The 22,399-nt window shown below is 68.6% G+C and overlaps 16 protein-coding genes across 16 annotated transcripts; 8 read left to right on the top strand and 8 right to left on the bottom strand.

Annotated features, from left to right (window-relative positions):
- Positions 1-46: 46 nt before the first annotated feature.
- MICPUCDRAFT_52368 (uncharacterized protein) lies at positions 47-457 on the bottom strand (the record flags this gene model as incomplete). The annotated part of the gene is made up of 1 exon (XM_003062419.1): positions 47-457. The coding sequence occupies one exon, from the start codon at positions 455-457 to the stop codon at positions 47-49; it is 411 nt and encodes a 136-aa protein (XP_003062465.1).
- Positions 458-627: 170 nt separating this feature from the next.
- MICPUCDRAFT_52367 (uncharacterized protein) lies at positions 628-1,924 on the top strand (the record flags this gene model as incomplete). The annotated part of the gene is made up of 2 exons (XM_003062664.1): positions 628-1,013; positions 1,171-1,924. The coding sequence occupies exons 1-2, from the start codon at positions 649-651 to the stop codon at positions 1,922-1,924; spliced, it is 1,119 nt and encodes a 372-aa protein (XP_003062710.1). The 5' UTR covers positions 628-648.
- Positions 1,925-2,209: 285 nt separating this feature from the next.
- On the top strand, positions 2,210-3,619 carry MICPUCDRAFT_42305 (uncharacterized protein; the record flags this gene model as incomplete). Its single annotated transcript, XM_003062663.1, has 2 exons — positions 2,210-2,375; positions 2,520-3,619. 2 exons carry the CDS (start codon positions 2,210-2,212, stop codon positions 3,617-3,619), a joined length of 1,266 nt encoding a protein of 421 aa, XP_003062709.1.
- Positions 3,620-3,865: 246 nt separating this feature from the next.
- MICPUCDRAFT_11430 (uncharacterized protein) lies at positions 3,866-4,261 on the bottom strand (the record flags this gene model as incomplete). Its single annotated transcript, XM_003062418.1, has 1 exon — positions 3,866-4,261. A coding segment is annotated over one exon (396 nt), but the record flags the coding sequence as incomplete, so codon positions are not given.
- Positions 4,262-4,780: 519 nt separating this feature from the next.
- Positions 4,781-5,983, top strand: MICPUCDRAFT_52364 (uncharacterized protein; the record flags this gene model as incomplete). Its single annotated transcript, XM_003062662.1, has 1 exon — positions 4,781-5,983. One exon carries the CDS (start codon positions 4,781-4,783, stop codon positions 5,981-5,983), a length of 1,203 nt encoding a protein of 400 aa, XP_003062708.1.
- Positions 5,984-6,098: 115 nt separating this feature from the next.
- On the bottom strand, positions 6,099-8,907 carry MICPUCDRAFT_48618 (uncharacterized protein; the record flags this gene model as incomplete). Its single annotated transcript, XM_003062417.1, has 1 exon — positions 6,099-8,907. The coding sequence occupies exon 1, from the start codon at positions 8,727-8,729 to the stop codon at positions 6,099-6,101; it is 2,631 nt and encodes an 876-aa protein (XP_003062463.1). The 5' UTR covers positions 8,730-8,907.
- A 141-nt stretch (positions 8,908-9,048) lies between these two features.
- Positions 9,049-10,578, top strand: MICPUCDRAFT_68787 (uncharacterized protein). Its single transcript, XM_003062661.1, has 3 exons — positions 9,049-9,227; positions 9,605-9,887; positions 10,080-10,578. Exons 1-3 carry the CDS (start codon positions 9,063-9,065, stop codon positions 10,196-10,198), a joined length of 567 nt encoding a protein of 188 aa, XP_003062707.1. The 5' UTR covers positions 9,049-9,062; the 3' UTR covers positions 10,199-10,578.
- A 170-nt stretch (positions 10,579-10,748) lies between these two features.
- Positions 10,749-11,605, bottom strand: MICPUCDRAFT_6362 (uncharacterized protein; the record flags this gene model as incomplete). The annotated part of the gene is made up of 3 exons (XM_003062416.1): positions 10,749-10,981; positions 11,104-11,307; positions 11,407-11,605. Coding segments are annotated over 3 exons (636 nt in total), but the record flags the coding sequence as incomplete, so codon positions are not given.
- Positions 11,606-12,399: 794 nt separating this feature from the next.
- MICPUCDRAFT_45887 (uncharacterized protein) lies at positions 12,400-13,246 on the top strand (the record flags this gene model as incomplete). The annotated part of the gene is made up of 2 exons (XM_003062660.1): positions 12,400-12,898; positions 13,053-13,246. The coding sequence occupies 2 exons, from the start codon at positions 12,400-12,402 to the stop codon at positions 13,244-13,246; spliced, it is 693 nt and encodes a 230-aa protein (XP_003062706.1).
- Positions 13,247-13,370: 124 nt separating this feature from the next.
- MICPUCDRAFT_52359 (uncharacterized protein) lies at positions 13,371-15,086 on the bottom strand (the record flags this gene model as incomplete). The annotated part of the gene is made up of 1 exon (XM_003062415.1): positions 13,371-15,086. One exon carries the CDS (start codon positions 15,084-15,086, stop codon positions 13,371-13,373), a length of 1,716 nt encoding a protein of 571 aa, XP_003062461.1.
- Positions 15,087-15,268: 182 nt separating this feature from the next.
- On the bottom strand, positions 15,269-16,131 carry MICPUCDRAFT_52358 (uncharacterized protein; the record flags this gene model as incomplete). The annotated part of the gene is made up of 2 exons (XM_003062414.1): positions 15,269-15,884; positions 16,070-16,131. 2 exons carry the CDS (start codon positions 16,129-16,131, stop codon positions 15,269-15,271), a joined length of 678 nt encoding a protein of 225 aa, XP_003062460.1.
- A 283-nt stretch (positions 16,132-16,414) lies between these two features.
- Positions 16,415-17,695, top strand: MICPUCDRAFT_35976 (uncharacterized protein; the record flags this gene model as incomplete). The annotated part of the gene is made up of 1 exon (XM_003062659.1): positions 16,415-17,695. One exon carries the CDS (start codon positions 16,415-16,417, stop codon positions 17,693-17,695), a length of 1,281 nt encoding a protein of 426 aa, XP_003062705.1.
- A 201-nt stretch (positions 17,696-17,896) lies between these two features.
- Positions 17,897-19,420, top strand: MICPUCDRAFT_52356 (uncharacterized protein; the record flags this gene model as incomplete). The annotated part of the gene is made up of 1 exon (XM_003062658.1): positions 17,897-19,420. One exon carries the CDS (start codon positions 17,897-17,899, stop codon positions 19,418-19,420), a length of 1,524 nt encoding a protein of 507 aa, XP_003062704.1.
- A 144-nt stretch (positions 19,421-19,564) lies between these two features.
- On the bottom strand, positions 19,565-20,188 carry MICPUCDRAFT_52355 (uncharacterized protein; the record flags this gene model as incomplete). Its single annotated transcript, XM_003062413.1, has 1 exon — positions 19,565-20,188. One exon carries the CDS (start codon positions 20,186-20,188, stop codon positions 19,565-19,567), a length of 624 nt encoding a protein of 207 aa, XP_003062459.1.
- Positions 20,189-20,386: 198 nt separating this feature from the next.
- On the top strand, positions 20,387-21,040 carry MICPUCDRAFT_52354 (uncharacterized protein; the record flags this gene model as incomplete). The annotated part of the gene is made up of 1 exon (XM_003062657.1): positions 20,387-21,040. The coding sequence occupies one exon, from the start codon at positions 20,387-20,389 to the stop codon at positions 21,038-21,040; it is 654 nt and encodes a 217-aa protein (XP_003062703.1).
- Positions 21,041-21,116: 76 nt separating this feature from the next.
- MICPUCDRAFT_52353 (uncharacterized protein) lies at positions 21,117-22,327 on the bottom strand (the record flags this gene model as incomplete). Its single annotated transcript, XM_003062412.1, has 1 exon — positions 21,117-22,327. The coding sequence occupies one exon, from the start codon at positions 22,325-22,327 to the stop codon at positions 21,197-21,199; it is 1,131 nt and encodes a 376-aa protein (XP_003062458.1). The 3' UTR covers positions 21,117-21,196.
- Between the last annotated feature and the right edge of the window lie 72 nt (positions 22,328-22,399).

Here is a 22,399-nt window from a genome sequence, read left to right as displayed (position 1 = left end):
TTCCCTTAGCCCCACATCTCTCTCTCTCTCTCTCTCTCTCTCTCGATCACAACCCCTTCGTCGAGCTCCACTCGCCGTTCCCCATCGCCTCCGGCGGCGGCGGGAGAAACTCTCTCGAGTCCATCACCTGCACGAGCGCGAGGTAGCCCACGGCGAGGACGACGGAGACGACGCCGGTGACGATGGCGGTCATCTGCGCGCCCTTGACATCCTCCTCGGACTCCCCCGGCGGCGGCGGCGGCGGGGCGGGCGCGGACTCGGTGGCGTCCTCCTCCGCGCGGCGAACGATCGACGCCGCGCGCTTCGCGGCGAAGAAACCTGGCGCCGCGACGACGCGAGGCGATCGATGTTGATGATGATGCCGCGGCGCGACCGCCGCGGCGGCGGCGCGCGCGCGGACGGCGCCGCCGGGCGCGGCGACGCGGAGCGTGGTCGTGGAGCTCGCGATGGCGTTCATCGTGGCGCGCGCGGTGACGTGCCGCGGTGGTGTGGGCGCTCGGACGGACGGGTGCAGCACGTCGTCAGAACTGAAGTCTGACACGTGTCGCGCTCTGAAGAAACCAAAGTGACGGCACTTTTGGAAGGTTCCGGAAGTCTCGCGGCGCGCGCGCGGCGACACTCTCGTCATCGCGAACGGGGCACGCCGCGATGGCGGATCGACCGACGCCGCAGCCGGATAAGAACTGGAACGCGATCCTCAAGTGGTCGCTCGCGCAGACGGACGAGAACGCGGGCGCGGAGCCCGCGAGGCAGATCTCGGAGGAGGAGAAAAAATGGTTCACGGAGGCGGTCGCGTCCGGGGTCGTCGACGAGATCAAACGAATGAAGGACATCACCGCGGTGCTCTCCACGCGCGCGAGGGAAGTCATAGACGCCGAGGAGCTCGACGCGCGGTGCGAACTCTTGGAGGAGCTCATCGACAGAGTCGGGAGCATCGACAACGGCGGAGATCTGCACACGATCGGCGGGCTCGCGCCTCTCGTGGAGACGATGAAGGGATCGCCGCACGCGAGGTGCGTTCTATACACTGGTCCCCATACGACAGCGTTCGCGTGGTGAATGCCGATCCTTAAGGACTTTCGCCGGCGATTCTCTGCGCCCACCCCTCACTTTCAATCTCCGCCCTCGACGCCTTTCAACTCCATCTGACGCCTTTGAACTTCACCCCAGGCTGCGCGCGGCGAGCGCGGAAGCGCTGGGGGTGACGGTGCAGAACCACGCCAAGGCGCAGGCGGACGCGCTCGCGTGCGGCGCGATGGCGCCGCTGCTCGCGATGGCCGCGGGGAAGGACGGCGGCGACGCGCCGTGTTCAGACGCGGACCTGGCGGAGACCGTGGGGGGAGACGAGGAGACCGCGCGAGCGCGCACGCGAGCGTCGTTTCAACTCACGCGCGCGAAAGCGCTGTACGCGCTGTCGTGCCTCCTCCGCGGCTGCGTCGCCGCGCAGAAGGCGTTCGCGCTCGGGGACGGGTTCGCGATCCTGCGCGCGTGCTTGTTAGTCGACAGCGCGAAGATCCGCACGAAGGTGCTGCACCTGGCGCGGCATCTGTGCCAGCTGGACATGATCTTCATGAGAGCGGGCGTGGAGTCCGGGTACGTCCTCGCCGCGGCCGCGGCGTTGAGCGGCAGCCTCCCTCGCGATTTCGGCGCCGTCGCGGACGTCGCGCTGAGGGAGGACGCGGAGCGAGCGAACGTCGAGCTCGCGCAAGTCCGCGAGGCGGCGTTGCGCTTCATCGTGGACTGCGCGAAAAAAGTGGACTTTGAAGAGGTGCCCAAGGCGGTGGATCATCTCCGCGGGACGCACGTCGAGAACGCGCTGAGGAGCGTCAGAGCCGCGCACGAGGGGATGAGCGCGGAGGACGCGAGCGCGTGCGCGGACGAGATCGCCCTGCGCGTGGAGTTGGAGCGGATGTTGGAGGGGTGACGAGAGCGTAGGTAGCAGGAGACCGACGGACGCGGCGAAAGATGCTGTGACGTCATCACCTCGAGCTCAACTCCGACAGTCGTGTCGCTCTTCATTCACACGTCGTCGCGCGCGCCTCGGTCGACGCGTTCCGCGACGAGCGCGATCGCTTCCCTCGTTCGGAGCGTCGTCGGCGTCGTCGCGAGCGTCGCGCGTCGGAAGCGCGTCGGAAGCGCGGGACGTCGCGGGAAGACCGCGGCGGCGGCGTCGAACGCCGCCGATCCTCCTCGTCGCGTCTCGCGCGCGATGCCATCCGCGAAGCGTCGCAAGACGACGACCGTCGCCGCCGCCGCGATCGTCGCCGCGCCGCCGACGCCGCCGCCGCCGCCGAGCTCCGAGCCGCTGCTGGACCTCGGCCCGCTCGAGGAGGGCGTCCTCCTGTGCCGGCCGTCCGCGAGGAACCGCTCGCCTTGTGCGTCCACGCTCGCGCCCGCGCTCTCTTCTCTCTGCTGTCTCATCTCATCTTCGCTCGTTCCCATTCTTCGTTCCTCTCTCCTCACGGCACGCGTTCATCAACTCCATCGCGTCCCCCCGTCTCTCTCTCCACCGCGCGCAGACGTCGGCGACGTGAGGATCACGTCCGGCCCGCGCGCGGGCTCCGTCGCGGTGACGCACCTCCCGAACCTCGACAGCGGCGGGAAGTGCCGCCCCGGCGTGAAGCTGTTGTGCCGCCGTCAGCCCGGCGTCTTCGCGGACACCGTCGGTCAATACGGCACGCCAAAGTGCGAGCTCATCTGCCAGCTCCTGCGATGCGAAGAGGCGGAGAACGCGGTTGCGGACATCGCGCTGGGGATCGCGGGAGGGGGCGTGTGGGTCAGCGCGCATCCGAAGTTGAACGAGAAGCTCGTCGAGGCGTTGCTGTCGCGCGGCGCGTTCGACGACCGACTCCACGCCGCCGTCGGACGCGCGCCGTCCTCCGACAGTGCCACGTGTCCGTCCGACAAAAACGACCCGGACGACGATCCGTGTCGGAGCCCGGTGAAGACGCAGGTGACGATGCGACGAGAGGCGACGACGTCCGTCAGCGGCGGGTATCGCCCCGACTTTGTCGTGTCGCACGCGGACGGCGCGTCCACGGTGCTGGAGACGAAACAAGTCGTGGACACGGATTACGACGCGCGGACCGCGGCGGAGGCGGCGGAAGCGCAGGCTGGGCACCCGGTGTTTTTGGGCGGGGGCGGCGGCGACGAAGAAGGCGAATACACGCGCGCGGGGATATTTCCGTGGGGGAAGCGGAACCAGAAAGGCCCGGACGGCGAGCCGGTGGTCAGCGCGAGGGCGATCGAACATTTGCGCGAGTTGTCGTCCATCGCGAGGGGGAAGGGGAATAACGCGTTCAACAGTGACGGTAACGTCACACACGCGGCGGTTATTTTACTCGCGGGGAGGCACGACGTCGGAGGGATACGAGCGAACGGCGCCGCGTGCGAGTCGTTCGCGAGGTACGCGTCGCGGGCTTCGAACGACGGCGTGCGCATCCTCGCGCATAAAATCCGATGGGGCGACGGCGACGACGTCGGCAAGGCGTTCGACGCGGGGCCGCTGCCGATGATGGCGCCGACGACGGAGGGGAGGGTGCTCGTCGTGGAGAAGCCGAAGGCGGCGAAGAAGCCGAAGAAGGAGAAGAAGGCCACCGCGGCGAAGCAAGCGAAGTGACGACGCGCGATGTTGTTTATTAATAGACTATTCTTTCTTTCGCAATCCAACTGTCAACGCCCGGCGCCGCCGCTACAACAACACTCGCTACTACTGTACTGTGTTACGCCCTGTACCTAACCCATCGCACCGCGTAGTCAAACTACTATACCCACGGCAGCGCGCTATCTACAGCGGCAAGTACGACTTCTGTTTCACGATCCCCAGGGCCCTCCCGCACTGATACACGAGCGGCTTCGCGATCACCAACCCGGCTTTACACACGATCTTCAACCCCTCCAACCCCATCGGAAAGTAGCTCACCTGGTAGTACACCAGCGCGCACAGCTGCGCCGCGGACGTCAACACCGTGAGCGAGTAGCTGTGCAAGTACAGCGCGCTGTACAGCGTCGCGAGGAGCGATCCGACGTACGCGGAGCTAAACGGCAGCCGCGCGGGCGCGAGCATGTGTTCGATCTGCGCGAGATAGCCGCGGAGCGACGCGAGCGCCATCATGCTGCTGAAGCTTCCGACGCTGAACGTGAGCGCGAACTTCGCGGGCGCGAGCGCGAGCGTGGGCAGACCGACGAAGAGGGAGAGGTTGAACATCAGCCACGACGTGAAGGAGAAGGCGAAGAAGCTGATGACGCGCTCGCGCGAGAGATGCTGCAGCGCGTGCGAGACTTGCGACGCCGCGGACGCCGCGGAGGTGCTCACGGCGACGCCGACGGACGTCGCGTCTCGCGAGAGTTCTTTTCCGAAGTTTAGGAGCTCCGCGCCCGTCGCGGACGCCGCCGCGGAGATGTTCGCGTACGTGAGGCTCTCCATGGCGCTCTGCGATCCGCTCTGAGATCCACCGCCCAAACCGCCCAGCAGACCGCCTCCTCCGCCTCCGCCGCCGCCGCCGCCGACGTCGCTCGACTCGTTCGCCGCCTGCGCGGAGAAGTTCTTCCAGTTGGTGATGAAGTCGGAGCCGCCGCTCATGTGCGACGCGCGATCGCGCGCACCGGTGAGCGTCGACTGGGACGCGCGGCGGGAGACTGCGCCTCGCGCGGAGAGAAAAACCGCCAGCTGTTCAAACTTCAGCTGACATGACAACTGGCTGACAAGAGTGAGGGGAAAAAATAGGGTTGCCGAGTTCCCACTTCGCTCGCGCCGCCGCACGCCGCCGCGCGCGCCGCGATGCCGAAGATCAAGCTCCCGCGGAAGATCCGCGACCTCGCGAAGAAGGCGAGCGGCGGGTGCGCCGAATCGGCGCTCAGGCTCTACCAGCGCTACCTCGAAGGGACCGGCGGCGCGGAGAAAAACTACGAGCTCGCACGCCAGTGGCTCACGAGGGCCGCGGAGCTCGGGGACGCTGACGCGCAGTGTATACTCGGCGTCGCGAATGAGGAGGCAGGTGAACTTAGAGTCGCGTATGAATGGTACGAGAAAGCCGCGGCACAGGGCGATGCCGGCGCCGAGTACACGAGGTGCTACAAGTTGGGCCGCGGCGTCGAGCTAAACAGGTCGAAGGCGGCAGAGCTGTCTCTCAAGTCGGCGTTGCAGGGGAATGCGAAAGCCCAATGCAGCTACGGGTCTTATCTCAGCAGCGAAATGCACGAGTTCGAAGAGGCGTTGAAGTGGTTCGAGAAGTCCGCGGCGCAAGGCAACGCGATTGCGATGTACAACATCGGGAGCTTCTACTTCAACGGCTACGGCGTGCAGAGAAGCTCGTCGAAGGCGCGGGAGTGGTTTGCGAAAGCCTCCTCGAACGGGGATAAAGACGCAGACGAGATTTTGATGGAGCATTTTCCAGACTTCTTCGGAGACATGCAGGATGCTAAGAAAAACGATTTCGTGGAAACGGAGAAGATATTGATCATGAATGCGGCACACGACCGTGATCTTAAGCCTGCTCTTCGTACCCTTCGTTCGTTAAAAAAAGTGAATCTCGACGGCGTTGTGGAATTCTCTGGGGTGAAGCTGAGCTCGAAAGCCGTGAAATTGATCATCTCCGGACCTCTTCCTGATCATAAAGCATGCAGTTTCTCTCACCATCTCGGTCTATGCTTCCTCCACGGGAGGTGTGGACTCGAGAGGAACCTTCGAATGGCGAAGGATACGTTCAAACTTTCCCAAATTTACGACGGAAAAATCTTCGCCGTGGACAAGGAGCTCGAAAAGCTTCGAGCGTGCGTTACGTGCGGCAAGCCCGACGCTCGATGGGGATGCAAGCTGTGCCGCGGCGTGCGGTACTGCGACAAGCGGTGCCAGCAGAGGGACTGGAACCGCGGTGATCCGCCGCACAAGCAGACGTGCTCGCGCGTCGTGAACGGAATTTTTCCACCCGGGAAATTCGACGAGCTCCGCGAGTCGAAGAACGCGAAGAAGAGAGGAGCGTGATCAGCCTGAACGACGAACGGCACGCGAACACGATACGAATGTGAATACTCCTACTGAAGCACGTTTACACGAAACTACTACCTTCGATCCCTCCGCGACGACCTCTTCCGACGCATCACTTGAACCGAAACTCGAGAATCCTCGCGAGAACCACCGGATCCAACGGCGTCGGGTCGACGCTTCGCTCCGCGGCGGCGTTTCGCACCTCCTCCACCAACGCCGCCGTCGCGCGTCCGTTCACATCCCTGGACACGAACCGCCGCACCCGCGGCCCGAGAAACGCGACGTCCACGGTCATCTGCTGATACCCCGCGCGCCCGAACGTCTGCAACCGCACGCACTCCACGAGCGACTTGAGCGCGTGTCGCGTCACCGCGGCGAGCACCGAAGCTTGCGTCGCCTCGATGGGCGCGTCGAACGTCCTCCCCGCGCCGTCGTCCTCCTCCTCCTCCCCTAACGCGCGCGCGACGCCAGCCTCGATCTTCCGTCGCCCGATCGGCGTCTGCTGCGCCGGAGATAATAACGACGACGCGCCCGCGCCCATCCCGCCGTCGCTCGCGCCGTGCCCGCCGTCGTCCAGAATCTGCCCCGTCTCCGCCTCGATCCCCGCGAGATCCTCCAATAAAAAATCGCACAGCGGCCGCACGTCCCTCGGCTCTCGCGTCTCCAGCCAGTTCGCGGCGTCCACGCTCCGTCGTATCATGACCGCGAGGCGTCTCCCGCTCGCGTCGACGTACGCCTCCACGAGCGCGGTCGCCGCGTCCTCCGCGGCGGTCGCCCACTCGTCGCCGTCGAACGCGGCATCGTCGACGTCGCGCGACGTCGTCGGGAAAAACGCGCGAAGCTCGCGCTCGAGATGCGGGATCCCGTCGGTGCGTAGAAACGTCGCGAGCCTCGCGAGCGTGAGCAGCAGCGGCGCGGGCGCGGGGCGGCGACGCGACGCGCCGGGCGCGAGCGGCGAGTCCGTCGCGAGTCGCGAGAGCGTCTCCGCGGCGAGACGCGCGCCGGACGCCGCGCGCAACCGCGCGAGCAGCGACCGCAACAGCGACGAGACGTGCGCCTTGACCGCGCGTTCGTACTCCTCCCTCCATCCAGACACCAGCGCGGGCCTCTCCTCGAGCAGGGACCGGACGTCCTCGAGCGCGTCGCCGACGCCGGAGAGCAACGTCTCGGACAGCGTCACGAACTGCCGCAGCAAGAGCGGCGCGCCGGACGCGTCCGTGGTCTTCTTCGTCGGCGTCTGTTCGCCGCCGGACGCCGACGCGGACGAGAGCGTCGCGAACGCCGCCGTCGCCGTCGCCGCCGTCGTCGGCGTCGTCGGCGGCGTCGCGTCCACCCGCGAGCTCGCGTCCGCGGCGTTCGCGACGATCTCCTCCGCGTCGTCCAGCGCGGTCGCGAGCTTCCTCTCGAGCACGCGGAACGACGCCTCGACGCGCCCGCGGACGGTCCGCTCCGTCGTCTCGGACGCGCGGTCGAGGACGTTGATCTCCGGCACGAGCCGGTGCGACTCGCGCACGTCGCCCGCGACGGCGGCGAGCGCCCGCATCAATCCCTTCGCGTTCGGGAGCCTCGCGCGACCGGCCGCGCCGTCGCCCGACCCGAGCGCGCGCGTCAACAGCGCGAAGTACCTCGCGAAAATCGCCCTCGAGAACGTCACCAGCGGCGCGCGGTCTCGCGGGAACAGCTCCGCGAACTCCGACGCCGCGGCGTGAAACTCCGTCAGAAACGCGCGATCGAGCGTCGCGACGAAATACGTCGGGTTCTCCCCGGACGTCTCCCCAGACGTCTCTCCATCCGTCGCGCGCGCCTCCGCGGCGGACAGCGCGTCGTCTAACGCCGCGCGTCGCGCGCTGAGGTACTCGCCCTGGAGCTCGTCTCGCGGCTCGCCGAGCTTCTCCAGGAGGTCGACGCACTCGCCGACGTCGAGGCCGAAGTCGTCGTCGTCGGCGTCGGCGTCGGCGCCGCCGCCGCCGGCTGCTGGCGTCGTTTTCTCTTCTTCTGCGCCTTCGTCCCCGCCGTCCTCCTCAGCGATCGCTTTCGCGGCCAATAAACGCTTCCTCTCCGCGCGTTTCTTCGCGCGCTCCGCCGCCGTCGCCATCCCTCTCTTCAGCTTCTCTTTTACGACCGCCGCGACGGCGTCGCTCTCTCTCTTGATCCCCACGAACGCGCCCTCGTCTCCGTACTTCACGAGCAACGGCCTCGCGGCGACGTAGTACTCCACCCCGGACGCCAGCGCGTTCGTCTCCACGCACGCGCGAAGCCTTCCCGGGAGATCGAACGCCGCCTGAAGCTTCTTGATGAGCGATCGCACGCCGTTGAGGTTTTCGATCTGCTCTCGGTGCGCGCCGAGCTTGAGATTGACCGCGTCGGACGCCGCCGCCGTGGCCGACACCGTGGCCCTGAGCTCCTCCATCTTCTCGTCCATGCCGTCGACGTTGCCGCGCATGCGGCGTATCGTGTCCGTCGCGGTGATGAACTTGCTGTAGTTTTCGTACACGAGCATCTGCATGTCGCCGTCCAGCGACGCGATCTCGGACGCCATCGACGCGCACCGCGCGTGGAGCTCGGGCAGCGGCGTCGACTTCACCACGGACGCGACGTAGGACTCCGCGTCGAAGGACTCCGTGTCGATCGGCTCCGCGGGGGGCGCGGACGCCGAACCGGGGGGGGCGTCGCTGCCGCTGGAGCCGTAGTAGGACGACAGGAGCGAGCGCACGCGGCGCGCTTTCTCGTCGGGGTCGGCCATCGGTGCGCGACGATCGAATTAGAATTAGGGCACCTTGTCGCGCGGCGGCGTCGGCCCGCTCGCGACCGGGTTCGCGCGCGGTCGCGGCGGCGTCGCTTCGCAGAGAGCGCGCGCGCGCGAAGACCCGCGCGTCGCAGGGTGTCTCGGTCCGACCCTCGCGGCGGCGTGGGACGGTGACCCCGCTTCTGTGGCTCGATCAGTGATTTCCGCGCGCTTCAGCTTCACTCCTCGAGCGTCCGAACCGACGGGCGAGCGGCGTGATCGTGCTGAGTGCCGAGAAACCTGCCGACGAGATCTGTCACGTTCATTCGTCGCCGCGCGTCGCGAGCGAAGATGGGAGGCTCGGGGTACGCCGGCTACGCGCCGGGGCATAAGGTCGTCATGGCGACGCCGCTGCAGCAGGCGCTGAAGGCGGTGAAGGACGACAAGTCCCTGGAGACGATGGAGAAGCTCACGCGGAACTCCGCGCAGGCGCCCGCGGAGGAAAAGTTCAGAAGGGTGCGTGCTGTGCGACGTTTCCCACCGCAGGAGGCGTCTCGTCGCGTCGCTTCGCGAACGTCGACGCGCGCGGCGTCGCGCGACGCCGCGCGACGCTCGCGCTCGTCGTCGCCGCGTCTCGCGCGCGTCCTCGCGATGTCGAGCGCGTCTTCGCGTCGATTCCCGTCGCCGCTCGACGCCGGCGACGCCGCGCCGGACGAGATCTCGCCGTCCGCGCGAACGGTCGCGGAAGACGCAAAGACCCCCGCGGCCTCACATTATTCCTGTTCGCGACCACCGAGAGTCGAAGATCTCGCGAGATCTCGCGCTCGATGCCGACCGAAATCCATCCACACTGAACCCGAACCCACCCACCCCGACCCACACACCCCGTCCAGGTTCGCCTCACGAACGAGAAGATCGCCGCGGTCATCACGAACGTCCCCGGCGCCGTCCGCGTCATGCTCGAGATGGGCTGGCGGCTTGTCGAAAACGACGAGTTTCTGATCCTCCCGACCGGGACGTCCGTCACGATGAAGGACGTGCGAGAGATCGACGACGCGCGCCGCGCGCTCCGTAAACTCGAAGACGAGGAGATGAAGAGACGCATCGCGGCGAGGAACCGCGCGCGCCAGGACCCGGAGAAGGCGCGGCTGCTCGCGCAGATGGAGGCGGACAAAGGTGCGTTCTATCTTACACTGGTCCCCATACGACCGCGTTCGCGTGGTGAACGCCGATCCTTAAGGACTTTTCCCGGCGCATCTCTCCGCCCATCCCTCGCTTTCAATCCCCGCCCTCGACGCCTTTCAACTCCGCTTCTGACGCATTTCAACTCCACCCCGACGTTCGCTCGTATGGACCCTCGACCCAAAGCCGAGCGCGCGGCCAAGGGGCCGGTGACGGCGGGCAGCGTCGCCGTGCCGAGAGGGGAGGGGAGGATGATGACCGCGGAGCAAGCCGGCGCGAGCGGGAGCTCCGGGGGCGGGGGGTGATGCTAGAGCGCGGACGGTGGGCTCAGGGCGCGGCGGGCGAGGAGGGAGGGAAATCCGCGGCGCGCGCGGGACGGGGGACGACGCGAATCGAATCGATCGCGTTCGTCGCCTCGCCGGCGCCGCCGCGGAGACGCGAGTGACGCGCGCGCGGGTAAAGCTCGCTCCCGAACGCGGGAGCGGCTCGCGCGCGCTGATGAACCTCTCCTCGAACGACACGACACGTCGCGACAATGTCGCGACGACCGCGCTCGTGAGCTTGCATCATCCATCGGTGGGGGGGACGACGGCGGCGGCGGACATACGGACTCATTCTTTCTTTCGGTAGCGTGCTGTATTCTTTCGCGAACGAGTGTATCAATATTAACGACGATCAACGATTCAACGTGTAGCCCTACAAAAATATGAATACTGTAGCCCTACCTCACTTCAACAACGCGATACCTCATGATAACACACACTCGCGCGCGCGTCCCCCCCGTTCCGTTCATCACCTCGCCGCGGCGTCGCCGGCGTCGTCCCCGTCGACGTCCTGGTACGCCTCCAGCTTGGACGCGGCGCCGAGGTCCAAGAACCAGATGGTCGAAAACGCGTCCACGGAGCTCACGGGCAGCATCTCGTCGTCCTCCTCCAGCGCCCTCCGCACCGTCTCCGCCTTCCCGACGCCGCTCGCGGCGACGACGACCCTCTCCGCGGTGTTGATCAACCCCATAGACATCGTCACGCTTCTCTTCGTCGGCATGTCCACGCCGAGGATCGCGGCGCCGGATTCGTCCGCTAACGCGTCTGCGGGCGATTCGTTCATCGGTCAGTTGAAAGGGGAAGCGATCAAATGTTGAACCCGAACGACGGGTGAAATAGGGCTACGGTACAGTACGAAAGTCCGCGCGTCGGGCACCAGAACGCACCCGACCCCGGGTAGATGCTCCCGACGTGTCCGTCCGCGCCCATGCCGAGGAGGACGAGGTCTAACACCGGGAGACCGTTCACCTCGTCGATGGGGACGACGTCGGGCCCGAGCGCGCGGAGCGCCGCCTCGTACGCGGCCGCCTCCTCCGCGACGGCGCCGCCGTGGACGCACGCGTGGACGTTTTCGGGCGGGATGGGCACGTCTGAGGAGGATGCGGGCGATGTTCATCGGTCAGTTGAAAGGTGACGCGATCAAATGTTCACCCCGAGGGGTGGGTGAAAAACAGAAAGCGAAAACGCACCCGACGCCCACGTCTCGCACGCGAGCTTGAAGCACTTCCCGTCCGGGACGCGCTCGTTCACGAAGAAGACGTGCACCTTCTCCCAGTCGATGCCCTTCGCGTCTTTCAACCCCGCGAGCGCCTTCGCGACGGAGCCGCCCGGGACGGCGAGCGCGAAGTGTCCGCGCGCGTCGATGGCAGCCTTCGCGTTCTCCTCCACCTCCATCACGAGCGCGATGGCGAGCGCCTTCTCGTCGTCGAACGCCTCGACGACGAACTCGCCGCCGCTGATGCCCTCGATGTCCTCCGCGCTGAGTTCGAAGTCCTCGTCCTCCTCGTCGTCGTCGTCGTCCGCGGCGGCGGCGGCGCGGACGGCGTCGCGCGCCGCCCGTCGCGAGCGGCCCGCGCGGAGATTCGTCGTCACGACGCGCGCGGAGAGAGAAACCGAGCCCGATCCCGAGCCCGATCCCGACGCGCGGGTCGCGGCGACGCGCGGGTTGGACGCGACGCGCGCATTCGTGCGGACGCCGACGTGCGCGGACGAGGCGAGGGAGGCGTGCATGGTGGCGGCGACGACGATCGTGCGGCGGTGCCGGCGTTGTGGCGACGGCGGCGACGGGCGAAATTCGTTCTGTCAGGTCGCTGACGAGATCGATCGTGAGCCGTGAGACACGTTCATTACTCCGCGCCTGCGCCATGCTGTCGCGCGCGGTCCGCGGTCGCGGGATCGCTCGCCACGGCGTCGCCGCCCTCCGCGGCGTCGCGACGACGGGCGACGACCGATCGCCGAGCGACGTCCACGCCTCCGGGCATCGCGACGCCGCGGAGCGCGGCGACGCGGACGCGTCCACGTCGTCGTCGTCGTCGCGGTCGTCGTCGCGGTCGTCGTCGTCGCGTTCGTCGTCGTCCTCCGCGCCGCCCGCCGACTTCGCGACGTCGTCGTCGACGTCGTCGTCGTCGTCGTCGCGAGAGCTCTACCCCGGACACGTCCAACTGACGCCGCTGCAGCGCGCGATGCTCGTCGTCGGCGGCGGCCTCGGCGCGATCCTCTTCCCTCAGCGCGCGGACCTCGTCGGCGCGGTCGGCGAGACCACCGGCCACCTCGCGTTCCGACGGATGCGCGACCGCATGCGCCGCGACGCCGTCGGCGCCGACATCCTCCGACGTCGTCCTCGCGTCACCGACGACACGCTCGAGCGCGCGTGGGGATGCGCGGACGGGACGTTCGGGAAAGCGTACGCGACATTCATGGGAACGCGAAAGTTCCGCGCGAGCGACCGCCCGCCCGTGCGCTTCGTCGACGACGAGGAGCTCGCGTACGTGGCGACGCGCGCGAGGGAGACGCACGACCTGTGGCACGTGCTGTTCGGATGCCCGACGACGGTGCAGGGCGAGCTCGCGCTGAAAGCGTTGGAGTTTGCGCAGACCGGGATGCCGTCCGCCGCGTTGGCGACGCTCGCGGCGCCGCTGCGGTTAGGCGCGTTCTATCTCACACTGGTCCCCATACGACCGCGTCCGCGTGGTGAACGCCGATCCTTAAGGACTTTTCCCGGCGCATCTCTCCGCCCATCCCTCGCTTTCAATCCCCGCCCTCGACGCCTTTCAACTCCACCTGACGCCTTTCAACTCCACCCCGACGTTCGCTCGTGTGGACCCTTGACCCTCAGACGAGGAGGACCGCGCGTTCCTCGCGAAGGAGCTGTATCCGTGGGCGTGGCGCGCGGGAGGGAGGTGCGCGGATCTGATGTGCGCGGACTACGAGGCGGAGTTCGATACGGATTTGGAGGAGCTGAGGGCGAAGTGGAGGATCACCCCGGCGCCGAAGGCGCCGAAGCGAAAGCCGCGGAAGACATATCCGTGACGAACGACGGACGCGCGCTCGTAGTCGTAGCAGCGTAGCAGCGAGTCGCGGTCGTACGTCGTCTCTTCGCTTCGATCACGTAGCTTCGATCGCGTCGCGCGCGTCGCCCCGTTCCTTTGCTCGCCTACTCCCCGACCGAACTCCCCATCGCGTTCATTTTCTCGCGCAACGACTGCACGCGCGCGTCGCGCGCGGCCACCGCGGATCGAAGCGTCTCGACCTCGGCTCTCAACGCCGCGGCTTCGTCGTCCCTCAGCTTCAACGCCGTCGCGACCTCGTCTCGCGCCGAAGAAAGCGGTGAGGGCGGTGAAGACGAAACGTCACCGCCGCCGCGACGGTTCGGGTCCATCGTCGCGAGCGTCGCGACGTGCGCGGCGAGGTCCGCGCGGAGGCGCGCGTTCTCGAGGAAGACGTCGCGACGGTCGCGACGCGCGGCATCATCATCGTCGTCGTCGTCGTCGTCGTCGTCGTCGTCGTCGTCGTCCGCGACGTCAATCGACGCCGTCGACCTCGCGACCGTCTCCACGTCGACGACGACCGACGACGACGACCGTTCCCCAGACAGAGACAGCGCGCCGCTCCCGCTCGCGCGCGTCCCCAGAAGCGCGTCCTTCCCGAGCCTCCGCAGGTCGTCCTCCGTGACGATCGCCAACGGCGTCGCCGTCGCCGTCGCCGCCTCCCCGCGGTCCTCCCCGCCGCCGCCGCCGCTCGTCACCCTGACGACGCACGCCGGCGCCGGCGAGTTCAACCCGAGCGCTTCCACGACGTCGGACGGGAGGTATCGCGCCGTCGCGCGCGCGAACGTCTCGCGCGTCGCCATCTCGCGCTCGCGACGCCGACGCATGGCGTCGGAGAGCGCCGACGCGCGCGACGCGAATTCCTCCGCGCGCGCGCGTCGCCGCGCCACCTCCGCGAGCGACGCCGCGTACACGCGCGGCAGTCTTCGCGCGACCCGCAGCTCCCTGAACGCGTTCTCTTGCCTCGCGGCGACTTCCGTGAACGCGACCTGCTTATTCCGCATGTCGCGGATGCTGATCTGCATCGCGGATATCGACCGCAGCTGCCGATGCGCGCACGCGCTCATCGCGACTTTACACGCGTGCGCGTGCTCGTGGAACGCCGCGGTCGTCGCGTCGTCCGCCTCGAGCGTCGCGAGCGTCTCGACGTGCGCGTCGCGCATCGGATCTAAAGTATCGCGCGCGTCGTCCCCCGGCGGCGCGTTATTATTCCCGTTCGCGAGTTCGCGCACCTTCTCCTCCACGAGCTTCGTGACGAATCGGAGGTCGGACTCGAGAGCCGCGACGGCGGCGTCGCCGCGGTCGACGAGCGCGCGCGCGCGGCCGAGCTCCTCCTCGAGCGCGCCGACGTCGACGTCCGGCGCGGTCGCAAACATGCCCTCCACCGAGTCCTGAAGGGTCCTGAACGTCGCGGAGAGGTCTCGCGTCTTCGCGGCGAACGTCTCGTGCGACCGCGCGCAATCCGCGGCCCACCTCCGGACTCTCTCCTCGGGGACGCAGTCGAGCAGCGTGCGACGGAGCGGCGCCGGAGAAGGCGCCGCCGGCGTCGTCGTCGCGCTCGTCGTCGCGCTCGTCGTCGTCGCGCTCGTCGCCGCGTCCGGGTGGACCCCCCCGAGCCTCGACGGCGACGTCGGCGCGACGGTTGACGTTCCATCTTCCCCGCCGCCCCCGCCGCCGCCGCCGCCGCCCCCCGCGGCGGCGTTCGCCGCGAACCGCCTCGCGCGCGTCTCCTCCTCCTTCGCTCGCGTCGCCGCCCGTCTCCGCGCCCGCTCGCTCGCGCTCACGATCGCCGGGTGCAGCTGCGTCCTCCGCAGCGCGTCCATGTCGCGCTCGAACGCCCGCAGCGTCTCCGCGTGCTCCGAACTCTGCGCCGCGCGCTCCGTCTCGAACGCGCGCTGCACGATGTCGGGGTGGAGTTCAAAGGCGTCAGTTGGAGTTGAAAGGCGTCGAGGGCGGGGATTGAAAGCGGGGGACCCTGGGCGGAGAGATGCGCCGGGAAAAGTCCTTAAGGAATGACGTTCACCACGCCAACGCGGTCGTATGGGAACCAGTGTATAGAACGCACCTGCCGCCGCGCGATGTACGAAAAGTGCGCGTCGACGTTTTCCGCGACGGCGTCCACGGCGAGCGCCATCGCGTGCGTCTCGAGGATCAAGCGCTCGCAGTGCTCGAACCGGCGCCGCATCGCGCGGGCGAACGAAGACGCGCGTTGCGCGTGCGCGCGGAAGTCGCGCTCGTAGTCCGGGAGAGCGCGCGCGAGCGGCGACGGCGACGCGTCGAGGGGGTGGTCCGCCGCCGCCGCCGTCGTCGCCGGCGGCGGCGGCGGCGGCGGCGGCGGCGACGCTTCGACGGCGACGGCGACCATCGGCGGCACCGGCGGCGCGGTCGCTTCCGGTCGCAGTAAGCTCTTCATGTACATGAACACGTGGCTCGGCTTCGGATGCGGCGTCGTCGCGGCGTCGTCGTCGACCGGCGGCGGCGGCGGCGGCTCCGCGGCGGTCGGCAGCTCGTGCGCGCCGAGCGTCTCGCTCGACTCGAGTCGCCGCCCCGCGAAGACGACGAGCTGGTCGGCGACGTCCACGCCGGTCGCGGCCGCGAGCGCGGTCGCGACCGTCTCGACGCTGTCGAGGACGGGTGGAAGCGGAGGGGGAGCGTCAGCGTCGGACGACGGGGGGAGGTCCGCGCGTCGCGCTCAGATCTCGACGACGATCGGTGAGCGTTTCTTCGACGCGTGGAATGCCGCGTCAGATTCTTCGCGCGCGGGTCCATCGCGCGCGACGTCGAGACGGCCGGGAGGGACGCGCACCGCGTGTCCGCGTCGCACTCGAGCTCCACGGTCTCGCCGCTGTGCGCGACGATTACTCGCATCGCGCGCGGGGTCGCGCGCTCGCGCCTGTGACCGGCGTCGTGGCTCGTCTCCGCGTCCGACGAGTCTTCGAAACCGCAACCGTCGCCGGCGCATCACGTCTTGTCACGCGCGCGTCACTGCACGTCCTTTCAGCGACGCGTCGATCGATCGAAAGAGTCACTTCTCCCCGCGCCGCGGCCCGGCGCATCCTCGCGACCCGCCCGCCGCCGCGCCCGTCGCGCGCGCGCCGCGCCCGTCGCGGTCGTTGCGATGACGTCGAACGGCGCGGACGAGTGGGCGGGGATGGACCTCAGCGTCCGCCGCGGGAACGACCACGACCCGTCGTGGTTCGCGGGCATCGACGGCCTCGAGGCGTCGTACGACATGGTCATCGTCGGCGCGGGGATCTCCGGATGCGTCTTTGCCGAGCGCGGCTCGCGCGAGCTCGGCCTCAAGTCCCTGATCATCGACAAGCGCGACCACATCGGCGGGAACTGCTACGACTTCGTCAACAAGCGCGGGTTCCGCGTGTCGCAGTACGGCGTGCACCTGTTCCACACGCGACACGAACGCGTGTGGGAGTACGTCAATCGATTCAGCGATTGGACCCCGTACGAGCACCGCGTGAAGGGAAAGGTGGACGTCGGCGAAGGGTACAAGATCGTGCCCATCCCGCCGAGCCGCGAGACCGTGAACGCGCTGTTCCACGCGGACGTGCACACGGAGGAGGAGATGGAGGCGTGGCTGAACGCGCGGCGGAGCGTCAATGACGACCCGAAGAACGGCGAGGAGTCGGCGTTGACGCGCGCAGGAGAGGAGCTCTACGACGCGATATTCAAGCACTACACGAAGAAGCAGTGGGACAAGTACCCGGAGGAGTTGGACGCGAGCGTGCTCGCGCGGATACCGGTGCGGACGAACGACGACGACCGGTACTTCAGCGACCCGCACCAGGCGCTTCCGAAGGACGGGTACACGAGGCTCTTCGAGAACATGGTGATGTCGGACCCGAACATCACGATTCGACTCAACGTCGACTTTTTCGAACGCAGGGACGCGCTCCCGAAGTGCGCGAAGACAATCTTCACCGGGCCGATCGACGCGTACTACGCGAGCCAAGGCCTGCCGAAGCTCGAGTATCGATCGCTGCGATTCCGCGAGGAGTACCACGAGCCGGACCCGAGCGGCGAACACGGCGCGTTTTACCAGCCGTGCCTGCAGCTCAACTATCCGGGGCCGGAGGTACCGTTCACGAGGATCGTGGAGTACAAGCACAAGCCGAACCAGCCGGTCGAGGCGAGGAATTCAAAGGGGACGGTGATCTTCAAAGAGTACAGCTGCGATCACGGCGAGCCGTACTACCCCGTGCCGAACCCGGCGAATCACGCGTTGTACGAAAAGTACAAGGCGATGGCGGAGAGAGAAGGGAAAGACGTGTGCTTCGTCGGGCGGCTGGCGAGTTACAAGTACTTCAACATGGACCAGGCGTTTTTGAACGCGCTGGAGATGTTCGACGAGGTGTGGGGGGAAGGCGCGGGGGAGCGCGGGAGGACGGTCTTAGGCGAGGGCGACGGGCCGAAGTGATGAGGCGAGGGAGAGGAAAGAGCGGAGGGAGAGCGCGCGTACGAGTAGCAGCGTTGAAATCGACGGCGAAGCACGTACACGTACAGTACAGCTGGATGCGAATAATTCAAACTTCTCGGATCGATCGATCGACGCGCGAGTCCGTCGCGCGCGTCGCGGGGACATCGCGGCGCGACGCGGCGTCACGGGACGCGCGACGCGATGACGACCGCTCGCGGCGCGGCGCCTTCGACGTCGACGGACGTCGCCGCGCTCGCGGCGTCGATCCTCGCGTCGTCGTCGCGCGCGCCGCACGAAATCTTCTCGCTCGCGTCCGACGCGTCGCGAGACGCGTTCAAGGCGCGGTACCGAGAGCTCGCGAAGGCGCTGCATCCGGACAAGGCGAAGCTGGACATCGCGGAGGACGCGTTCAAGGTCGTGACCGAGGCGTTCAGGGCGGTGATGTCCGGCGGCGGCGGCGGCGGAGGGTCCGGCGGGGGCGGCGCCGCGCCGGGATCGGGATCGGGCGGCGACACCAGACGACGAGCGCAGCCGTTCTGGAAGACGGAGCAGCCCGCGAGCGCGGCCGCGCCGCCGCCGCCGAGGTGGTCCGCGACGACGACGGCGAGCGCGAGCGCGGCGGCGGCGGCGACTTCGCGCTGGGACGATTGGGGCGCCGCCGCGCCCGCGAGCGGCGGCGGCGTGACCAAGGCGAAAACGGTGCCGCCGAGGCGCTCCGACGGCGGCGGCGGCGGCGGCGGCGGCGGGTGGGCGCGCGGCGGATCCGACGCGCCCGCGACGCGCCTCGACCCTTGGAAAGAGACCACGGCGCTGGACCTCGACGTCGAGGAGGAGGAGGAGGAGGAGGAAGATCCCGTCGCCGCCGCGGACGACGCCGCGTGGTTCAGCCGGTGGGGGTCCGCGTGCTACGGCGGCGGCGGCGGCGGCGAGAAAACTTCGGCGTCCTCGGCGGCGGCGCGGTGGGGCGAGACCGAGGTCCCGCGCTGGACGAATAGCACTAGACACGCCGCTCCCGCCGCGGACGGCGCTCGCGCGCGACGCCGCCTGGGGAAGCTCATCACGTCGGAGGACGACCTGTCGGACAGGTCATCGGACCCGGAGGAGGAGGAGGAGGAGGAGGAGGAGGACGACGACGACGCGGGCGCGGGCGCGCGCGCCCGAGACGCGTACCTCCGCGAAGTCACCGGACGCGACGCGCGGCGCTCGCCCGCTCCGCCGCCCGCGAGCGACTGGTTGACGGGGTTAGACGCCGGGGGAGGCGCGAAGAGAGGGAGAGAGAGCGCCGCGCAGAGGTGGTCCGCGGCCGCCGGGGACGGAACCCGTCGCGGCGGCGGCGGCGGGCGCGGGCGCGGGCGCGGGCGCGGCGGGGGGAGCCGCGGGCGGGGCGGCGAGCTCGACGACGACGACGTCATCGAAGTCCACGACGACGACGACGACGACGAGAACACGTCGACGCGGCCCGCTCCCGCGGCGGTTAAAAAAACGAAAGCGGGGAAGTATCCGTGGCAGAGGCGAAAGACGTCGAAATCGAAATCGAAATCGACGCGCGTCGGCGCGGACGGCCAAGAGAACGACGACGGTGGCGTCGGCGTCGCGGACGCGCCTGCGGCGAATAAGGAGAAGAAGCGTTCGCTCGCGTCCGCGGTGCTGAACGACCCGAACAGGATACCGCACACGAAGCTCCCGAAGAAGGCGTTCACGCAAGCCACGCTCGCGTTCGGGTGAGTATCATAAGCGAGGAGAACGCCGCCGCGTGTTCTTTTGACATGAAGCGAAGACGACGAACGAACGCGCGTAACACGCCTACTGTAGTTTAAACGCTCCAAAACAATACGTCACGTTTTACAACATCCCCCTCTCCCCCCAGGGCTACATCTTCCGTCGCCCCTCCACGCCTAAGACCATCTCGAGCACGCGAATCAGCTCCGTCGCCGCCGACGCGACGCCGCACGCGGCGAACCATTTCCATCCGCTCCCGATCACCGCGATGACGCTCCCTTCCTCCGCGCCCGCGCCCGCGGCGGCCAAGCACACGTACGCGCCCGCGAAACACGCCGCGGCCACCTTCACGCTGGACATCGCGTACGACACCCCCTTCACGTCCCCGTTGACGAGCGCCTGTCGCAACACCGCGCCTCGAGACGTCGGGTACTCCGTCTCCTCTCGAAGGAGCATGCGCTCCAGCCACTCCGGGTCTTCCACCTTGCGGTAGTCGTCCTGGACCGCTTTCGGGACGACGCCGCCGTCGCGGTCGTCGTCCGCGATGGACTGGAACCCGACCGGGTTGGCGTCGCGGTCGCGCGCGTCGTCGGTCGACGACGACGCGGCGCGTCGCGTTCGGGATCGGACGTCGACGCGATCTCGACAGCTCCCGCTCGTGCTCGTGCTCGTCGGACGCGCGACGCGTCGCGCCGGCGACGCGCGGCGCGCGCGCGCGGCCGCCGCGGCCGCGCCCGACGCGATCGCGGCCGTCGTTCGCGTCGTCGCCGTCATCGCGCGCGTCGTCGTCGACGCCGCGCGAGCGCCGGCGAGGAGTGCGGCGCGTCGACGGGCGTCGTCGCGCGTCGGCTTTTATCCACGTTTCGGAGCCAGCGAGCGCGTGCGCGTGCGTGCCGATGCCGTGCCGCTGCCACGTGCCGCTGCCGAAGAACGAGATCCGTTGTTACCCCGTCGTCAGTGCGCGCCGCGCACATGTCCACGGCTGTCTTCGCGGCGACCCCCACCCCCGCGCGCTTCGCGTCGTCGTCGCACGTCACCCGCCCCCGACCCAGGATGGGAAAGGGCGGCATCCAACCGCGCTCGCCGGGGAAGCGCGTCGGCGCGACGAGCGACGACAATAATTCCAACGACGCGAATAATGACATCCCCGCGCCGTCGCCGTCGACGAACGTCGACGACATCGCCGCCGCGCTCGGCGGCGCCGCGCCCGCGCGCGAGCGCGCGATCGCGGGGATTTGGATCGGCGAGAGCTGGCCCGCCCCGGAGCTCCTCGCGATCGACCCCTCGGTCCCGACGAACCCGATCCGATGGTCCCTCGCGCTCGACCCCGCGGCGTCGGCGCCGACGCCGTCCGCGTTCGGCGCCGGCACCTTCGACGACAGCGGCGACATCCCGGGCGAGCCGGTGATATGGTTCACGCTGAGAGGCACCTTCGACGCGCTGACGCGCGCGGTGAAGCTGCGGAAGGTGTACGAGCGGCCGGTGCCGGAGAGCGAGGTGAAGTACGAGGGGCGGTTGCACGCGTTGAACGGGGCGCCGGAGATCACGGGCGTGTGGCGGAATTCGACGTCGGGGACGAACGGGACGTTCTCGTGCACGTTGCAGGAGAGCGGAAGAACGACGTGATGAGGGAGCTTCAGCTTCGGGGGGGATAGACGAGGAGGATGGGGGAGGAGGAACGCACGAAAATGAAGCGTTACTTACGACGACGACGCGCGCGACGCGCTGGATTGTTTTTTTCCACCAACCAGACGCAGACGCAGACGGCGCCCCACGCCGCGCTCACGACAACGTCGGCAGATACCTAGCGACTAACCCCTGCAACCTCCCCAAGTCCGCACCGCTGAACTCGTCCACCTTGGCGCCGTACCGATACGCCTTAAACGTCGGCATCGACCGCACGTTCTCCGCGGCCGAGATGTCCTGGCGCTCGTCCACGTCCACCTTCAAGAAGTGAATCGTCGGGTTCGCGAGCGCCATCGCCGCGAAGTGCGGCGCGACCTGCTTACACGGCCCGCACCACTTCGCGGTGAAGTCGATCAGGCACAGCGGCGCCTTAGCGATCAGCGCTCGGTACCGCTCCATCGACTCGATCTCGATCACCCCCGCGCGTTCCGTCGGCAGCTTCGCGAGGTCGCCGCCGGCGGCGCGGCGACACGCGTTGAGCTCATCCGCGACGGACGCGTCGCCCGGCAGCCGCTCGCGCAGCTCCGCGAAGATCGCCGCCGCGGCCGCGTGCTCCCCCAGCGCCTTCCGCGCGTGCGCCGCGCGCAGCGACGCCTTCGCGTACTCCGGGTCCGCGCGCAACGCCGCCGTCGCGTCCGTCAGGGCGTCCGCGTGCCGCCCCAAGCTCGCGGCGCACGCGGCGCGGTTGCACATGAGCAACGCCGCGCCCGGGACCGCGACGCACAGCGCCTCGGCGTCCATCGCGCCCGCCGCCGCCGCGTCGCTCCCGGCCGCCTCCGCCGCCGCGGCGAGCATCGCGTCCGAGTACGTCTTCAGCGCGCGCGCGACGTCGCCGGACTTGAACGCCGCGTTGCCCGCCGCGCGGCCGTCGCGCAGGAGGCGCAGCGCCTTCGCGAGCGACGACGACGGGGAGTGATCGGGGTGCGACCGCGCGCGCGCCTCCGCGGCGGCGACCGCGGGCTCGAGGTCGCCGAGCTTGACGCACAGCGCGCCGAGCCGGCTCTTCGCGCGACCGTAGCTCGGGTCCAAGCACAGCGCCTCAACGCACGCGACCGTCGCGTCGTTGAACTTGGCGCGGCCCATGGCGGTCAGCGCCGCGGCGCGGTTCGCGTGCGCGGCCGCTATCGCCGGGTCCGCGGCGATGGACTCGTCGTACGCCTTGACCGCGTCCTCGAACTTCCCAGCCTTGTACAGCGCGTTCCCGCGCTCTTTCGCGGCCTCCGCCATCGCGCGCGTCGTGCGCGGCGCGCGAACGGCACTGATGACGATCGAAGTGAAACGAAGAGCCGTCGCTCGCGC

Source organism: Micromonas pusilla (genome assembly GCF_000151265.4).
Source record: "Micromonas pusilla CCMP1545 genomic scaffold MICPUCscaffold_12, whole genome shotgun sequence".
Lineage (NCBI taxonomy): Eukaryota > Viridiplantae > Chlorophyta > Mamiellophyceae > Mamiellales > Mamiellaceae > Micromonas > Micromonas pusilla.
The sequence above is the reverse complement of the archived record's forward strand: the minus strand, read 5'-3'. Positions and strand labels throughout refer to the sequence as shown.

Excerpts from the sequence above, each read along its gene's own strand:
- MICPUCDRAFT_68787 (XM_003062661.1), top strand. The coding sequence starts at position 9,063 with ATGGGAGGCTCGGGGTACGCCGGCTACGCGCCGGGGCATAAGGTCGTC. Across the intron at positions 9,228-9,604 it reads CGGAGGAAAAGTTCAGAAGG|GTTCGCCTCACGAACGAGAA; the intron begins GTGCGTGCTGTG and ends CACCCCGTCCAG. Across the intron at positions 9,888-10,079 it reads GCAGATGGAGGCGGACAAAG|CCGAGCGCGCGGCCAAGGGG; the intron begins GTGCGTTCTATC and ends CTCGACCCAAAG.